The sequence below is a fragment of the Natator depressus genome, chromosome 10 (genome assembly GCF_965152275.1).
Source record: "Natator depressus isolate rNatDep1 chromosome 10, rNatDep2.hap1, whole genome shotgun sequence".
Lineage (NCBI taxonomy): Eukaryota > Metazoa > Chordata > Testudines > Cheloniidae > Natator > Natator depressus.
Genome location: NC_134243.1, coordinates 50,141,671 through 50,157,134, shown reverse-complemented (window position 1 = coordinate 50,157,134; position 15,464 = coordinate 50,141,671). Strand labels below are relative to the sequence as shown.

At 40.3% G+C, this 15,464-nt stretch overlaps 1 protein-coding gene across 4 annotated transcripts in view; it reads right to left on the bottom strand.

Annotated features, from left to right (window-relative positions):
- Nucleotides 1-521: 521 nt before the first annotated feature.
- ACSBG1 (acyl-CoA synthetase bubblegum family member 1) overlaps nucleotides 522-15,464 on the bottom strand; it is a 78,079-nt gene continuing 63,136 nt past the window's right edge. The window contains exons 13-15 of one of the 4 annotated variants that reach the window (XM_074966084.1): nucleotides 10,516-10,655; nucleotides 6,347-6,593; nucleotides 522-2,037 (exon numbers count right to left, since the gene is read on the bottom strand). In XM_074966084.1, the coding sequence (XP_074822185.1) occupies nucleotides 1,961-2,037; nucleotides 6,347-6,593; nucleotides 10,516-10,655 (464 nt within the window). In that variant the 3' untranslated portion in view covers nucleotides 522-1,960. The remainder of the gene's footprint in view (nucleotides 2,038-6,346; nucleotides 6,594-10,515; nucleotides 10,656-15,464) is intronic. The other 3 variants (XM_074966083.1, XM_074966085.1, XM_074966086.1) reach the window with 3 other exon arrangements.

Genomic DNA, 15,464 nt, shown 5'->3' with positions numbered 1-15,464 from the left:
GGTGGGGAGGAGGTGGTGTACCACAGGTTTGTAAAGATCTAATATATAAATAAGATTTCAAACTCTTAACAAGCGCGTGTTTAAAGCAAATGTTGTTGTTGGGACATAGTAGCCAAACACACACACACCTCAAAATCCTAGCAGTAAGCATTTTGCAAAGTGCTGCAAATAGATGGAAAACTTCAAGATGACTGGTATTACAGTTAGTTTTCTGGCTTGTTATCAGCACAGGATTGATTGATTTAAATCACTGATTTTAATTGTTTTGCGTTAGTACTTCAGTTATAAGAAAGGGTGATTCTTGTTGGTAACCATTAAAACAATGATTCACAATTAAATAGAACCTTTTACTCTAAACTTCCTTCTTTTTGCTAAGCAGGAGGATACACTAGCTGTATACTTAAGCAATTACATAGTTTAATCAGATTCTTAAATTTTTACTTGCAATTTGTGTCAAGATTTATTTAGATGGAAATCCAAATTCAATTAAATGCACGAACAGCATTTAAATTTTTTTTTTTTATTAAACTACATTATGTGCTGGGTACAAACTTTTTCTCTCGTCAAAACATGTTTTGCATTTAAAATGAACTGATTTATTAAACAAAGGAGGTATCTGTAATTAGTGAATTGAACTGATTGTTTCTAGTCACTATGTCCATGAAGATTTTAGTACTAGTAAAGCTCATCCTCTTACAGCTAGTTGTTCGTCAGATTGGAAGAGGAAAACAAGCTCTTCTTTTTTTGCAACTTCCAATTGGTTTCTTAACTTTGAATGAACTAGTCATTGAACTGAACTAGCTGAATAAACAGAAATGAAGAAAATACTCCCTCTACACCTGCAGAAAAGACTACTGCTGTCAAAAGCTGGTTGAGTATTTTAACAAATTAGTTCCAAGTGCATAGTCAGAAATTCCCACCAATTCAGTGCTTTGATTGTCTTTAAAACTCAACAGCAAATGTACTGCTTTATTTCTAATTTAAATGATTAATAGATAAGTTTAGGCTTTTAGAGGCTGTCATTTTAAATTTAATTTTAAATAGTTTTGTTTAAATGAACCTGCATTTAAATATTTTTTTTTAAAATCATGACTTTTATCCACTCTGAATCAGGGCCCCTGCATTGAGTGAGACATCCTTTGACCTGGTCTAGATTTTGATCTTGGGCTGTTATTTCTGTTCATGCCCACCAACTCATCACTTGACTCTTTGGGAAATGCTAAACTGAAGTGTCTTTCAGCATGAACCAAAGATTGAAAAAATCTTCATTGTCTTTTTTTGGGATGGTCAATCCAGAACTCACTTGACAAGCTACAAGGCTGGAAAGAGGAATTAATTAGGCCACAATGTGTAGCATTTCTTTTGGTACAAGATTATTTAGATGCTCTTCACTGAAAACATTATAGAGCTGTTTGTTTTAATTTCAGTTAGGGCTCAATGGCCATTGATACTATGAGGATGTAACAGTTTCATTAAACAGTGCCACTTGATTAGTTATGTCTACCAAACATTTGAATTATAATCAATTTAGCCTATTACAGAACTATAAAAACTGTAAGAAATATCCATCAGGGTGTTGCTTAGTCTTCTCTTATTCTTTTACCCACTCCATAAGAATGCGAGCTACATCCTTACAATAAACAGTTAAACCCACATTAGTATGTCATTAAGTTTAACTCATTTAAGACCAAAAGTAAAATATTCACGACGGGCAATACAAATACTTATCTGTAGCAAGAAATTTTATTACTTTGCAGGCTGAATTACAACTAGATCTTTATATGGATGTTTCTCTTCTAATGCCTGTTGCATAGGGTGCAAAACAAATGGTAGGTGTGCTAGCCTAAAAAAGTAAATCCTCAAATGCATTTGTTGGGAGCTGTTTCTGGCAACACAGAGTTGGTGAATTTGTTTTGCTTCATGGGAAACTTGCAGACAATACTTGGCACGAAGACTAGCTTTATTCTTTGTAAAATGAATCAATTTCATCTTTGTATTTTTCAAGCACAGCAAGTCGTTTTAATTTCATCGTAGGACCTAAAACAAAAAACATACCACCAAAAAACAAACAAACCAAAGTTGATTACAAGAGGAGAGAGAAATTACAGCAAAGTTTCCTAGCTGGAGGGTCAACAAGCCCTAGTACATCATTCCTCCAAAGGGACTGACTAGTAGATGTTCCTGTTGCTTCAATGGCTGATCTCCCATAGGAACTGTAGAATAGCTGGGGCAGAAACAAAGTAGTTCAGTCCAAATGATTTGTGGACAAAGCAGTGTCAGGCTTCATGAGCAGAGGTAACAAAATAGCTACTGCCCAGTTTAGTAATACTTTAAGAGGACTAATCAAGCTTTCTCCCTTAATGTCCTTAGTTAAAGAGCCCTCTCTTATGGCAGGTCTACACTATTGCTTAGGTCGATCTAACTTGCGTTGCTCGGGGTGTGAAAAACACACACACGCCCCAAGCAATGAAAGTAACAGCAACCTAAGTGCTGTTCACACCAGCGCTATGTTGGCAGGAGACGCTCTCCCACTGACATAGCTTCTGCCTCTCCTGGAGGTGGATAATTATACCGATGGGAGAGAATTCTCATCGGCATAGAGCACCTTCACCAGACACGCTACAGCAATGCAGTCACACCGATGTAGCACTTCTGGTGTAGACCTGCCCTTAGCAGGGTTGTGTCTATTTGTTACAAGAGCCCTGGACTTGACATAACCTGCAGCCACCTGTGCACTTAGCCACCATGGGCTGGAAGCGAGGACCCCACATCGCGAGAAAGAATTTGGCCTTGCTTAGGCAGACAAAAACATCTGCTCAGCTGTAGTGCTATTAAAGGATAGCTGACCTTGGTCTGGGAGCCTGCCTGTAAGTTTTTTTGCTAGAGTTGCTTTACTGATAAGAAGAAATTGAGATTTCTTTGCTGTTGCTAGGGAAATGGTCAGCCCATTAGGGGTTATTTTGAGTTATGCTTTGTTCTGAATTACATATAAAAGAATTTAGTTAGTGTGTGTACTTTGGAGTAGTTCTTCTGACAGGATTTCTATGAGCTTGCAGTCTGACAGCTACCTCCCCAGCGCCTATGAGGAAGGCCAGCCACCAGAAACCTGCTGCTGTCACTGGATACCGCCTCAGACTTCAGGTAACTCTATTCCGGGGTGCTCTAAGTTATTTCTATTTTAGATGTGTGCTTTGTACTCAATAAAAACAAGGATTTTTGGGTAGAAGCACTCATGTATACCAATCATTTATCAGAGGGAGGTGCTGTTCCCCCCCCCCCCCCGCCAGTTTGTTTCCTGATATCACCTGGAAAACAGAGATTAGTTACCATAGCTTTGGGTTCAAATAACCTAGAGTAACATACTCACAGGGTCCTCCCAAAAATTGCATCTTACTTTCGGTGAGGTTGTGTTTTGTTTACTTTTCTCTCTATCCCCTCTCCCCCAATCTCATGTGATATGCGCTAAAGACAAAATCATTATAATACTGAAAGGAGCAAGGAATGTAATAACTCAGCATTACTGTAGCCAGGGCTCAAATAGGAGTTGGGAGATATATGCTTACTCCACTCACGGAGACTGTAGGGGATAACTGAGTCAGAATGGATGGAGAGAAGAAACTAAGTATGCCCTCAGCTACACTAGTCAGCAGGGTGGAAGGAAGCAGATGCAGTCATAGCGGATACTGCTACCAAAAAAGGATCCACTCTCACACACATGGATGCATGCTAAGAGTACAATTGGTGTAGCTAATCATTTGATGGTATCAGTACAGAGCCTTGAAGGAGAAGCTTAATTTCAACCTGAGACAGAATGAGTCAAGAAGCTATTGGAGGGATTTAGGTCAGTGGGATGAGATGTAGTAGACAGGGAAGGTAACGATAGCTTTGGTGTGGATGAATTTGAGTGGAAAGAAATAAGTCATCAGGGCTGTAGAAATGCACGCATTATTTCCCAAACAACTGCATCAACCTCCAGTAGGCCCTAGTAGATGGGCCTCACAATTCATTTATGCCCAAGACACTTTATTTTAAAAAAATCAACTTCTTGGAAAAAAGTCATATCTAGCTACTTGGTAAACATGAACCCCATTCCTATAAAGGACACCCCATTGTTATAACCCTATAAGGTTAGAGGAAGGACAACATGCTGTCTGCAGTATTAAAGAAATAGAATTTAATGGATACCACACTGTTATTTTTCCAACATCTCAGTTCAGCCACAAACTAGAATACAGAATTTTTCTGTTCTGAAATAATGTTGTGAATGAAGAAATCAAGGCCTCAAACTTTTCATCCACTAGCACAGTTCAAATTCACTTGATCAGAAATCATTCTGATATTGAACAACTGGCACGTGACTTTGGCACTTTTGAAAATTTTACCGCTAGACAGTATTATCCAAGATGCTGCTCAAGGCTAAGATTATAACCTGGAAGAAACTAACACTGACGGAAACAGGCCCCCCACATGTATATTAACCTCCCACCTTTGACATGGTCCCTTTCTTCCTTTACTAGATCTTCTGTGTATTTGGCAACAGTGTAAATCTTTCATACAATATGTGACACATGGCCAGAAAGGGTAAGCATCCTGCAGGATAAATGACCCAAATTCAACCTTTAGAGACATGTTAGAAAAGTATGTAAATGGTAATTAGGGCCATTCTATGTCACATAGTCTAGAACTTTGAAATGTAAACCTGTATTATTAGCAATTAGAGGTGATACTAATTGTATGTGTGTACTTATATCTTGTTCGAGGTTAACATGTAACCAAACGGTTCCTGTCTATGCTGTATTCTGTTAATTCAGAGATCAAAAGGAGATCTTAACATTTAAATGAACAGTAAACATAATAATATTACTGTATTCATCTCTCTGTGAATGTTGGAAAACAGGCAATTGCTTTATGTTAATCCATGTAGCTAATTACCGGTGATGCTTAGGAAATAGGTCTACTTCAAAGTCTCTATGATTGCCTATTGTTCACTTAAGGACTCCATGCTGTAAAGAGAGTGCCTGAAACTGTACAAAGATGTCTTGGGTCCTGATCCTTTTTATCTCAGATCTGCTTGATGCTTTATGTGGGGAAGCTTGAGTCATAAGACTGAGATCTCCAGTCCTGCCTGGATCACCCTGAATATGAACATTGGACTAATTCTGCACTACAATGCTCACCATCTCTACTATAAAACTGATCTCAGAATGGTACTCATGTCTGCATGTATACTGATCTTTTAACCAATATGTTCTTTTTTAATAGATTTTAGTTTAGTTAATAAGGATTGGCTGTAAGCGTGTATCTGGGTAAGATCTGGAATATTCATTAATCTGGGAGGTAATGTGTCTGATCTTTTGGAATTGGTAGAATTTTCTTATATGATGAATAAGATTTTCAGTAATTCTCATCATATTTGACTTGGGTGTCTGGGGGGAGGCTGAGTTACTTTAAGGGAACTGTATTGTTGGCTTCTGGGTAACCAGTGAGGTATTATAGAAGCTGTTTTGTGCTGACTTGGTAAATCTAAGTATTGGAATATCCACCAGCTTTGGGGATTGCCTGCCCCATTCTTTGCAGTTTGCCTGAATTGAGTAACCTCAGTGTGGCTCCCCTGGGATCCCGGGCACACAATACATCTTTAAATACTTACAGGGGTCCACATAAATATTCTGTATTCCATTAGTTAGAAGTTAAAGTTGGTGAAGCAAGAAACTAGAACATCTTTCACCAACAGATATTTAATTATTGCTCATAATTTTCCCTCCCCAGAAAAGACAGGCCCTGGCTGCCAAATGACCTTGATTTCCTGGTTAATTTTTAAGCAAGGGTTACAATAAGATTTTGTTTTCTCTGATTAAACTGACTTCATTTTACCTTCTTCTAAAAAGAGCAAAAGCTGTGGACACAATTAACAATTATTAAATAGGTTGGCATATAGATTATATAATTTTTTTTGTATTTTTTATTCTTTCTCTGACACCAAAATTGTAGGACTTCTTGAATTTCTTAATTTAAAAAAAAAATTGATCAAGGATAACTTACTAGTAATGTTATATTAAGGTTCTTATGAAGCTCCCATATTTCACAAACCATGGTTTAAATTTCAAATTGTAATATGAATTGATTTTATCCTGGAGTGGTTGACATCCCTAAGATTGTATCAATATCATTGTTCTGTAATCTGACAGTGTGAATTGCTATCAGAGAATTGTCACTTGTTTCGGAAGAGCTATATAACTCCCATCTCCACCAGTCCTGAGAAATAGAAATCCCAATCTTACAGTACTCCACACCCCTCCTGTATTCACTTAGTATCTCAGTATAGATTAGTATTCAGAGGTCTCACCAAATTCTCCACCAGAAATGGAGAAATCCCTTTCCAGGACTGTCCATTTCTGAATATGCTGAACACTGGCAGTGGACTTCATGTTGACTCTGTCGATTCCTTCTTGAATGGCCTGGTAAACAGCCTGATCTCTTGTTGCCACAATCTCTGACACTTTAGTGGCTTTGCTGCCAATTTTCTGGCAGAATTCTCTGGCTTGCTCTGTCAGATTGTCAGTAGGATCGGATGTATCTGGGTCCAGAGTACTCTACAATATCAAGTGACAGAGTTTCAGTATTAATGGCTGGCTCCAATAGGGCACTAAGTGTCCTCAATCCTCACTCAAACCAGTGGGATTTGAGGGCAGCTCAGAGTATCAAAACTTAAGTGAAACAGTCCAAACTGCAGTCCTAAGTCTACAAAATGGGACCATTTGTAGACTCTTGCTAGATGAGAGACAGTTTGTCAATTTGGCCACATAATGCGAACAGGCTGGCTAATATGTGATCGTCATGTATGTGACATGATCACATTTGAAACATGTCAAAATATTTAACATAGAAAAAGCTCTGTATATATTCTGAATAAGTTAGCACTGTGGGTATGTCTACACTGCATTAAAAGACCTGGCCAGAGTTAGCTGACTCGGGCTTGCGGGGCTCAGGCTGCAGCGCTATGAAACTTCAGTGTAGACATTTGGGCTTGGGCTGGAGCCCAGCTTTGACACCCTGTAAGGGAGAGGGAATCTCAGAGCTTGGGCTTGAGCCCAAGCCCGAACCTCTACACTGCTATTTTTAACCCTGCAGCCCAAGCCCTGGAGCCCAAGTCAGCTGATCTAGGCTCTCAGACTGGGTGCTGTGGGCTTTTTATCACATTGTAGACATACCCTGTGTTTTTCCAAATCAATTGCATTGTTATTTCAAGAAATGTATTCAAGATGCTGTTTACAAAAATGTTTATTTGAGCATGAGCTTTCGTGAGCTACAGCTCACTTCATCGGATGCATAGCATATCGTGGAAACTGCAGAAGACATTATATACACACAGAGACCATGAAACAAAACTTCCTCCCATCCCACTCTCCTGCTGGTAACAGCTTATCTAAAGTGACCATCAAGTAGGGCCATTTCCAGCACAAATCCAGGTTTTCTCACCCTTCCCCCCCCCCCCCACACACACATACAAACTCACTCTCCTGCTGGTAATAGCCCATCCCTCTTTGAAACCTCTCTTTATAATGCGCATGATAATCAAGGTGGGTCATTTCCAGCACTAATCCAGGTTTTCTCACCCCCCCCACACACACCCCCCTCCAAAAACCACACACACAAACTCACTCTCCTGCTGGCAATAGCTCATCTTACAATGTGCACAGCAATAATCCAAGTTTAACCAGAACGTCTTGGGGGGGGTTTGTAGGAAAAAAACAAGGGGAGATAGGCTACCTTGCATAATGACTTAGCCACTCCCAGTCTCTATTCAAGCCCAAATTAATAGTATTCAATTTGCAAATGAATTCCAATTCAGCAGTTTCTCGCTGGAGTCTGGATTTGAAGTTTTTTTGCTTTAAGATAGCGACCCTCATGTCTGTGATTGCGTGACCAGAGAGACTGAAGTGTTCTCCGACTGGTTTATGAATGTTATAATTCTTAACATCTGATTTGTGTCCATTTATTCTTTTACGTAGAGACTGTCCAGTTTGGCCAGTGTACATGGCAGAGGGGCATTGCTGGCACATGATGGCATATATCACATTGGTGGATGTGCAGGTGAACGAGCCTCTGATAGTGTGGCTGATGTTGTTAGGCCCTGTGATGGTGTCCCCTGAATAGATATGTGGGCACAGCTGGCAACGGGCTTTGTTGCAAGGATAGGTTCCTGGGTTAGTGGTTCTGTTGTGTGGTATGTGGTTGCTGGTGAGTATTCGCTTCAGGTTGGGGGGCTGTCTGTAGGCAAGGACTGGCCTGTCTCCCAAGATTTGTGAGAGTGTTGGGTCATCCTTCAGGATAGGTTGTAGATCCTTAATAATGCGTTGGAGGGGTTTTAGTTGGGGGCTGAAGGTGACGGCTAGTGGCGTTCTGTTATTTTCTTTGTTAGGCCTGTCCTGTAGTAGGTGACTTCTGGGAACTCTTCTGGCTCTATCAATCTGTTTCTTCACTTCCGCAGGTGGGTATTGTAGTTGTAAGAATGCTTGATAGAGATCTTGTAGGTGTTTGTCTCTGTCTGAGGGGTTGGAGCAAATGCGGTTGTATCGCAGAGCTTGGCTGTAGACGATGGATCGTGTGGTGTGGTCAGGGTGAAAGCTGGAGGCATGTAGGTAGGAATAGCGGTCAGTAGGTTTCCGGTATAGGGTGGTGTTGATGTGACCATCGTTTATTAGCACTGTAGTGTCCAGGAAGTGGATCTCTTGTGTGGACTGGACCAGGCTGAGGTTGATGGTGGGATGGAAATTGTTGAAATCATGGTGGAATTCCTCAAGGGCTTCTTTTCCATGGGTCCAGATGATGAAGATGTCATCAATATAGCGCAAGTAAAGTAGGGGCGTTAGGGGACGAGAGCTGAGGAAGCGTTGCTCTAAATCAGCCATAAAAATGTTGGCATACTGTGGGGCCATGCGGGTACCCATAGCAGTGCCGCTGATCTGAAGGTATACATTGTCCCCAAATGTAAAATAGTTATGGGTAAGGACAAAGTCACAAAGTTCAGCCACCAGGTTAGCCGTGACATTATCGGGGATAGTGTTCTTGATGGCTTGTAAGATGAGCTATTGCCAGCAGGAGAGTGAGTTTGTGTGTGTGGTTTTTGGAGGGGTGTGTGTGTGGGGGGGGGGTGAGAAAACCTGGATTAGTGCTGGAAATGACCCACCTTGATTATCATGCGCATTATAAAGAGAGGTTTCAAAGAGGGATGGGCTATTACCAGCAGGAGAGTGAGTTTGTATGTGTGTGTGTGTGGGGGGGAAGGGTGAGAAAACCTGGATTTGTGCTGGAAATGGCCCTACTTGATGGTCACTTTAGATAAGCTGTTACCAGCAGGAGAGTGGGGTGGGAGGAAGTTTTGTTTCATGGTCTCTGTGTGTATATAATGTCTTCTGCAGTTTCCACGATATGCTATGCATCCGATGAAGTGAGCTGTAGCTCACGAAAGCTCATGCTCAAATAAACTGGTTAGTCTCTAAGGTGCCACAAGTACTCCTTTTCTTTTTTCTTTTTACGAATACAGACTAACACGGCTGTTACTCTGAAACTTTACAAAAATGGATTACTGAAAATTGTATAGTTCTGTTTGATCTCTCGAGACAGAGCTGCTGTTTAAAATTAGAAAAAATATATATTTTTTACACTTGGTGGTGGGGAGGAATCAGTGACAGAGATAATAAATATAAAGGGTGACTAACCCTGGGACACCCGAGAGAAGAAGTTTTATATAATAATATACTGGGCCCTTTTTTTCATTCTGTTACTATAATATTTGCATTTTAACAAAGGACAATCTTTCAGTTGGGCTTGATCCTGTAGCTCAGCTATTCATAATCTTGTTCCTAAATTCATTCTTTGATTTCTTCCCTAAAGGAACAAATAGGTGGAAAATAGGGTCTGTTAGAAAGTAAACATTCTCTGTCTTAAGCATAAATTGTAATGAGAAAACATGGCCAGAAAAGCCTTTTGTGTAAGTAGCTATGAAACTGTGTAGCCTTTTGTTTTTTATGTATTGAGACTTTAAAATTCTAAGGACTCTGCCTGTGCAGAGTGACAACAGCCGTTATAGAGAAGGCAAATGCTGACCTCTCATGGAGACCTCACTTCTGCTCTTCCAGGTTTTTCTTAATGCAAGTGAATTTGAATTTTAGACTGAAAGTAAGTCTTGTTTTGTTTATGGAAGAATATTAGAAATGAATGTGAAGTATTTTTTCTGCTATACAGCATAAGGGCCAAATCCTGCTTGCTCACAGCAAATCTACCCGCGTGAGTAAAGCGAGCAGACTTTGTAATTTGAACATTTTTCCCAATGTGGAACCACACACACACACACTTGCTATTTTTCAAACCAGAAAAATATCCAGGAAGTTTCAAGTCTTTTCACCCCTAGACTTCAGGCTTCATTAAACTAACAAGGTATCTGGAAGATTTTAGATCTCAGGAGTTTAGTGGGGTGTGATTTTGTCAAAATCAACAGTAAAAGTAGTTTACCTTTAAGGTCAGCAACATTGATAAGAACTTCTTTTGATCTCCAATCAACATAGCATTGCTAACAATGGGCAGTTCCTTTTTGACCTCATCTTCAATTGGGATGGGAGGCACATTTTCACCTCCAGCTGTAATAATTAACTCTAGGCATAAAAAGAAACTTATTAGTTGAATTCAAATAATTTCCTCACAGCTGCCTAAGAGGTGGGCTGAACCATTTATCACATTCCTGCTAACAGAAGATAACAGGAATACCAATAGCTTTCAAAGAGAACAAAACTTGTTTAGCTGTGAAAATTAACCTTCCTGAAAGTCAGATATATCCTTTGCAATATCCCTAGAGGGCACTCTCTCTCTCTCTCTCTAACAAACACAAACACACACTATTGTGCATACAAAGCAAAATCCTTAATACCAGACTGCAGATAACCTAAACTCTTGGTTAACTGAAGATTAATTATGACTCTCGAGGTGTTACTGATAACCTGGGATTTTCAGCAGTTAGGCTCCCTTCAGTGCTATCTGGCATTCATTCTCTTTGTGCTCTAGTGTTGCTAAACTGCGAAAATCCCTTTCACAGCTGGCACCATAATAAAAAGCAACCTTAAAACCACCCAGAGGGGGCAGGCCAGCACAAGCAAGCACATGGAGATGGATCTTTAAAAGAAGCAGATCGGCACAGAACAGCCAGGGAGTAACTGGGGCAGTCCAGAGTAGGTCTGGATGAATAACAGAATTCTTGGTTTGCTGCCAATAAAATAAATAATAATTAATAATTGTTTGGGGTCAAATGAACCACTAAATTTTTTGAAATTTTCAGCGAATCAAGAAGTCACAATGTCATTCCATTCTGAGCATTTCGTTTCTTTCAAAATCAAAATGTTTTGTTTTGTTTTTTGACCATTTTAAAATGTTTTTGATTAGTTTTATTTAAAAAACAAAGGACATTTTAAAGTGAAGAGTCATTTCAAATTTTAAAAAATGATTTAAAAAAAGTCTGTGACATGGCCAGAAAGGGTTAAGTAGCTTGCAGGCTAAATGACCCAGGGTCAACCTTTAGAGACATGTTAGATAGGCTGGAACTTTGAAATGCAAACCTGTATTGTTAGAAAATTAGAGGTGATACTAATTGTATGTGTTTACTTATATCTTGTTAGATGTTAGACATGTAAACAGACAGTTCCTGTCTATCACTATAGCTATTGATTCAGAGATCAAAAGGGAATGTTAACATTTAGATGAATCTTGGGTGAAATAATGTCATTGTCTATATGTCTCTTTAAAGTTTGTGGTAAACTGTATATGAACTGTTTAATGGATAAATTACCTTATTTCAGAGTAACAGCCGTGTTAGTCTGTATTCGCAAAAAGAAAAGGAGTACTTGTGGCACCTTAGAGACTAACCAATTTATTTGAGCATAAGCTTCCGTGAGCTACAGCTCACTTCATCGGATGCATACTGTGGAAAGTGTAGAAGATCTTTTTATACACACAAAGCATGAAAAAATACCTCCCCTCACCCCACTCTCCCGCTGGTAATAGCTTATTTAAAGTGACCACTCTCCTTACAATGTGTATGATAATCAAGGTGGGCCATTTCCAGCACAAATCCAGGGTTTAATAAGAACGTCTGGGGGGGGGGGGAGGAAAAAACAAGGGGAAATAGGTTACCTTGCATAATGACTTAGCCACTCCCAGTCTCTATTCAAGCCTAAGTTAATTGTATCCAATTTGCAAATGAATTCCAATTCAGCAGTCTTTCGCTGGAGTCTGGATTTGAAGTTTTTTTGTCGTAATATCACAACTTTCATGTCTGTAATCGCGTGACCAGAGAGATTGAAGTGTTCTCCGACTGGTTTATGAATGTTATAATTCTTGACATCTGATTTGTGTCCATTTATTCTTTTACGTAGAGACTGTCCAGTTTGACCAATGTACATGGCAGAGGGGCATTGCTGGCACATGATGGCATATATCACATTGGTGGATGTGCAGGTGAACGAGCCTCTGATTGTGTGGCTAATGTTATTAGGCCCTGTGATGGTGTCCCCTGAATAGATATGTGGACACAGTTGGCACCGGGCTTTGTTGCAAGGATAGGTTCCTGGGTTAGTGGTTCTGTTGTGTGGTGTGTGGTTGCTGGTGAGTATTTGCTTCAGGTTGGGGGGCTGTCTGTAGGCAAGGACTGGCCTGTCTCCCAAGATTTGTGAGAGTGTTGGGTCATCCTTCAGGATAGGTTGTAGATCCTTAATAATGCGTTGGAGGGGTTTTAGTTGGGGGCTGAAGGTGACGGCTAGTGGCGTTCTGTTATTTTCTTTGTTAGGCCTGTCCTGTAGTAGGTGACTTCTGGGAACTCTTCTGGCTCTATCAATCTGTTTCTTCACTTCCGCAGGTGGGTATTGTAGTTGTAAGAATGCTTGATAGAGATCTTGTAGGTGTCTGTCTCTGTCTGAGCGGTTGGAGCAAATGCGGTTGTATCGCAGAGCTTGGCTGTAGACGATGGATCGTGTGGTGTGGTCAGGGTGAAAGCTGGAGGCATGTAGGTAGGAATAGCGGTCAGTAGGTTTCTGGTATAGGGTGGTGTTTATGTGACCATCGTTTATTAGCATTGTAGTGTCCAGGAAGTGGATCTCTTGTGTGGACTGGACCAGGCTGAGGTTGATGGTGGGTTGGAAATTGTTGAAATCATGGTGGAATTCCTCAAGGGCTTCTTTTCCATGGGTCCAGATGATGACGATGTCATCAATATACCGCAAGTAGAGTAAGGGCGTTAGGGGACGAGAGCTGAGGAAGCGTTGTTCTAAGTCAGCCATAAAAATGTTGGCGTACTGTGGGGCCAACCGCATGGGGGTGGTGGGGGCGGGGGTGAGAGAAAACCTGGATTTGTGCTGGAAATGGCCCAACTTGATTATCATACACATTGTAAGGAGAGTGATCACTTTAGATAAGCTATTACCAGTAGGAGAGTGGGGCGGGGGGAGGTATTTTTTCATGCTTTGTGTGTATAAAAAGATCTTCTACACTTTCCATAGTATGCATCCAATGAAGTAAGCTGTAGCTCACGAAAGCTTATGCTCAAATAAATTGGTTAGTCTCTAAGGTGCCACAAATACTCCTTTTCTTTTTGCAAATTACATTATGTTAATCCATGTAGTTGATTACATGATGTTTGGGAAACAGAAGGTTACATCAAAAGCCTATTGTTCACCAGCAACTACACACCACACCACAGAAACACAAACCCAGGAACCAATCCCTGTAACAAACCCCGTTGCCTTCTCTGTCCCCATATCTACTCTAGTGACACCATCAGAGGACCCAACCACAGCAGCCACACCATCAGAGGCTCATTCACCTGCATCTTTACTAATGGAATATATGCCATCATGTGCCAGCAATGCCCCTCTGCCATGTACATTGGCCAAACCAGACAATCTCTACGTAAAAGGATAAATGGACACAAATCAGACATCAGGAATGGTACGTCCAAAACCCAGTAGGAGAGCTCTCAATAACAGATTTAAAAGTAGCCATTCTTCAACAAAAAAAAACTTCAAAAACAGACTTGAACTAGAAACTGCTGAGCTACAATTCATTTGCAAACATAACACCATCAATTTGTGCTTGAACAGGGACTGGGAGTGGTTGGCTCACTACAAAAGCAATTTTCCCTCTCTTGGTATTGACACTTCCTCATCAATTATTGGGAGTTGACCACATCCACCTTGACTAAATTGGCCTTCAGCATTGGTTCTCCACTTGTAAGGTAACTCCCTTTTCTTTATGTGCCAATATATATTTATGCCTGTTTCTGTAATTTTCACTCCATGCATCTGAAGAAGTGGATTTTTTACCCACGAAAGCTAATGCACAAATAAATCTGGTAGTCTTTAAGGTGCCACCGGACTCCTCAGTGTTTTTGTGGATACAGACTAACATGGCTACCCTTCTGATACTTGTCTATTAAAGTAAAATTCTTTGACTATTACAATTCTCAATACATTGCACTATCCCATAAGCAAACAACGAGTGCTCCACTGCATTAAACTAGTGTCCTCTGCCTGTGCCTAAAATAAATTGTCATTTTAAATACATAAAACATTTTAAGAAATAATGTACTCATAGATTCATAGATACTAAGGTCAGAAGGGACCATTATGATCATCTAGTCTGACCTCCTGCACAGCGCAGGCCACAGTATCTCACCCACCCACTCCTGCGAAAAACCTCTCACCTATGTCTGAGCTATTGAAGTCCTCAAATCGTGGTTTAAAGACTTCAAGGAGCAGAGAATCCTCCAGCAAATGACCCGTGCCCCATGCTGCAGAGGAAGGCGAAAAACCTCCAGGGCCTCTTCCAATCTGCCCTGGAGGAAAATTCCTTCCCGACCCCAAATATGGTGATCAGCTAAACCCTGAGCATATGGGCAAGATTCACCAGCCAGATACTACAGAAAATTCTTTCCTCGGTAACTCAGATCCCACCCCATCTAACATCCCATCACAGGCCATGAGGCCTATTTATCATGCACTCAGTACAGAAGAGTGCAGACAAATGGACTTCGGTGTACTATTGTAACTGAAAGCCCTACATTAAGGGACCTGATCCTGGAAACACTTTTATGGAAATGCTCAACTTTACTTATGTACTTCCATTGAAGTCAATAGTACTACTGCTGCACATGAAGGTAAGCACCTGCAAGTATTTGCTGAATCCGTTTCTTAGTTGACAGTAACATATTCAGTATTAACTAAGAGGCTACTTGTCTGTATTTTAATTTGGTTCTTTGCCAAAATTTGTGGTATTGAATACAATAAGATGATAGAAACTTGACTAACTGTTTCAGTGGAATTATGTTTTTGGAGATTATCAGAATTTGCATATTGAGTAGATATTAAGTCTGGTAAACAGATGAGTCTAAGAAGGAAACAGAGGAAATGAGAAGGAAAGAA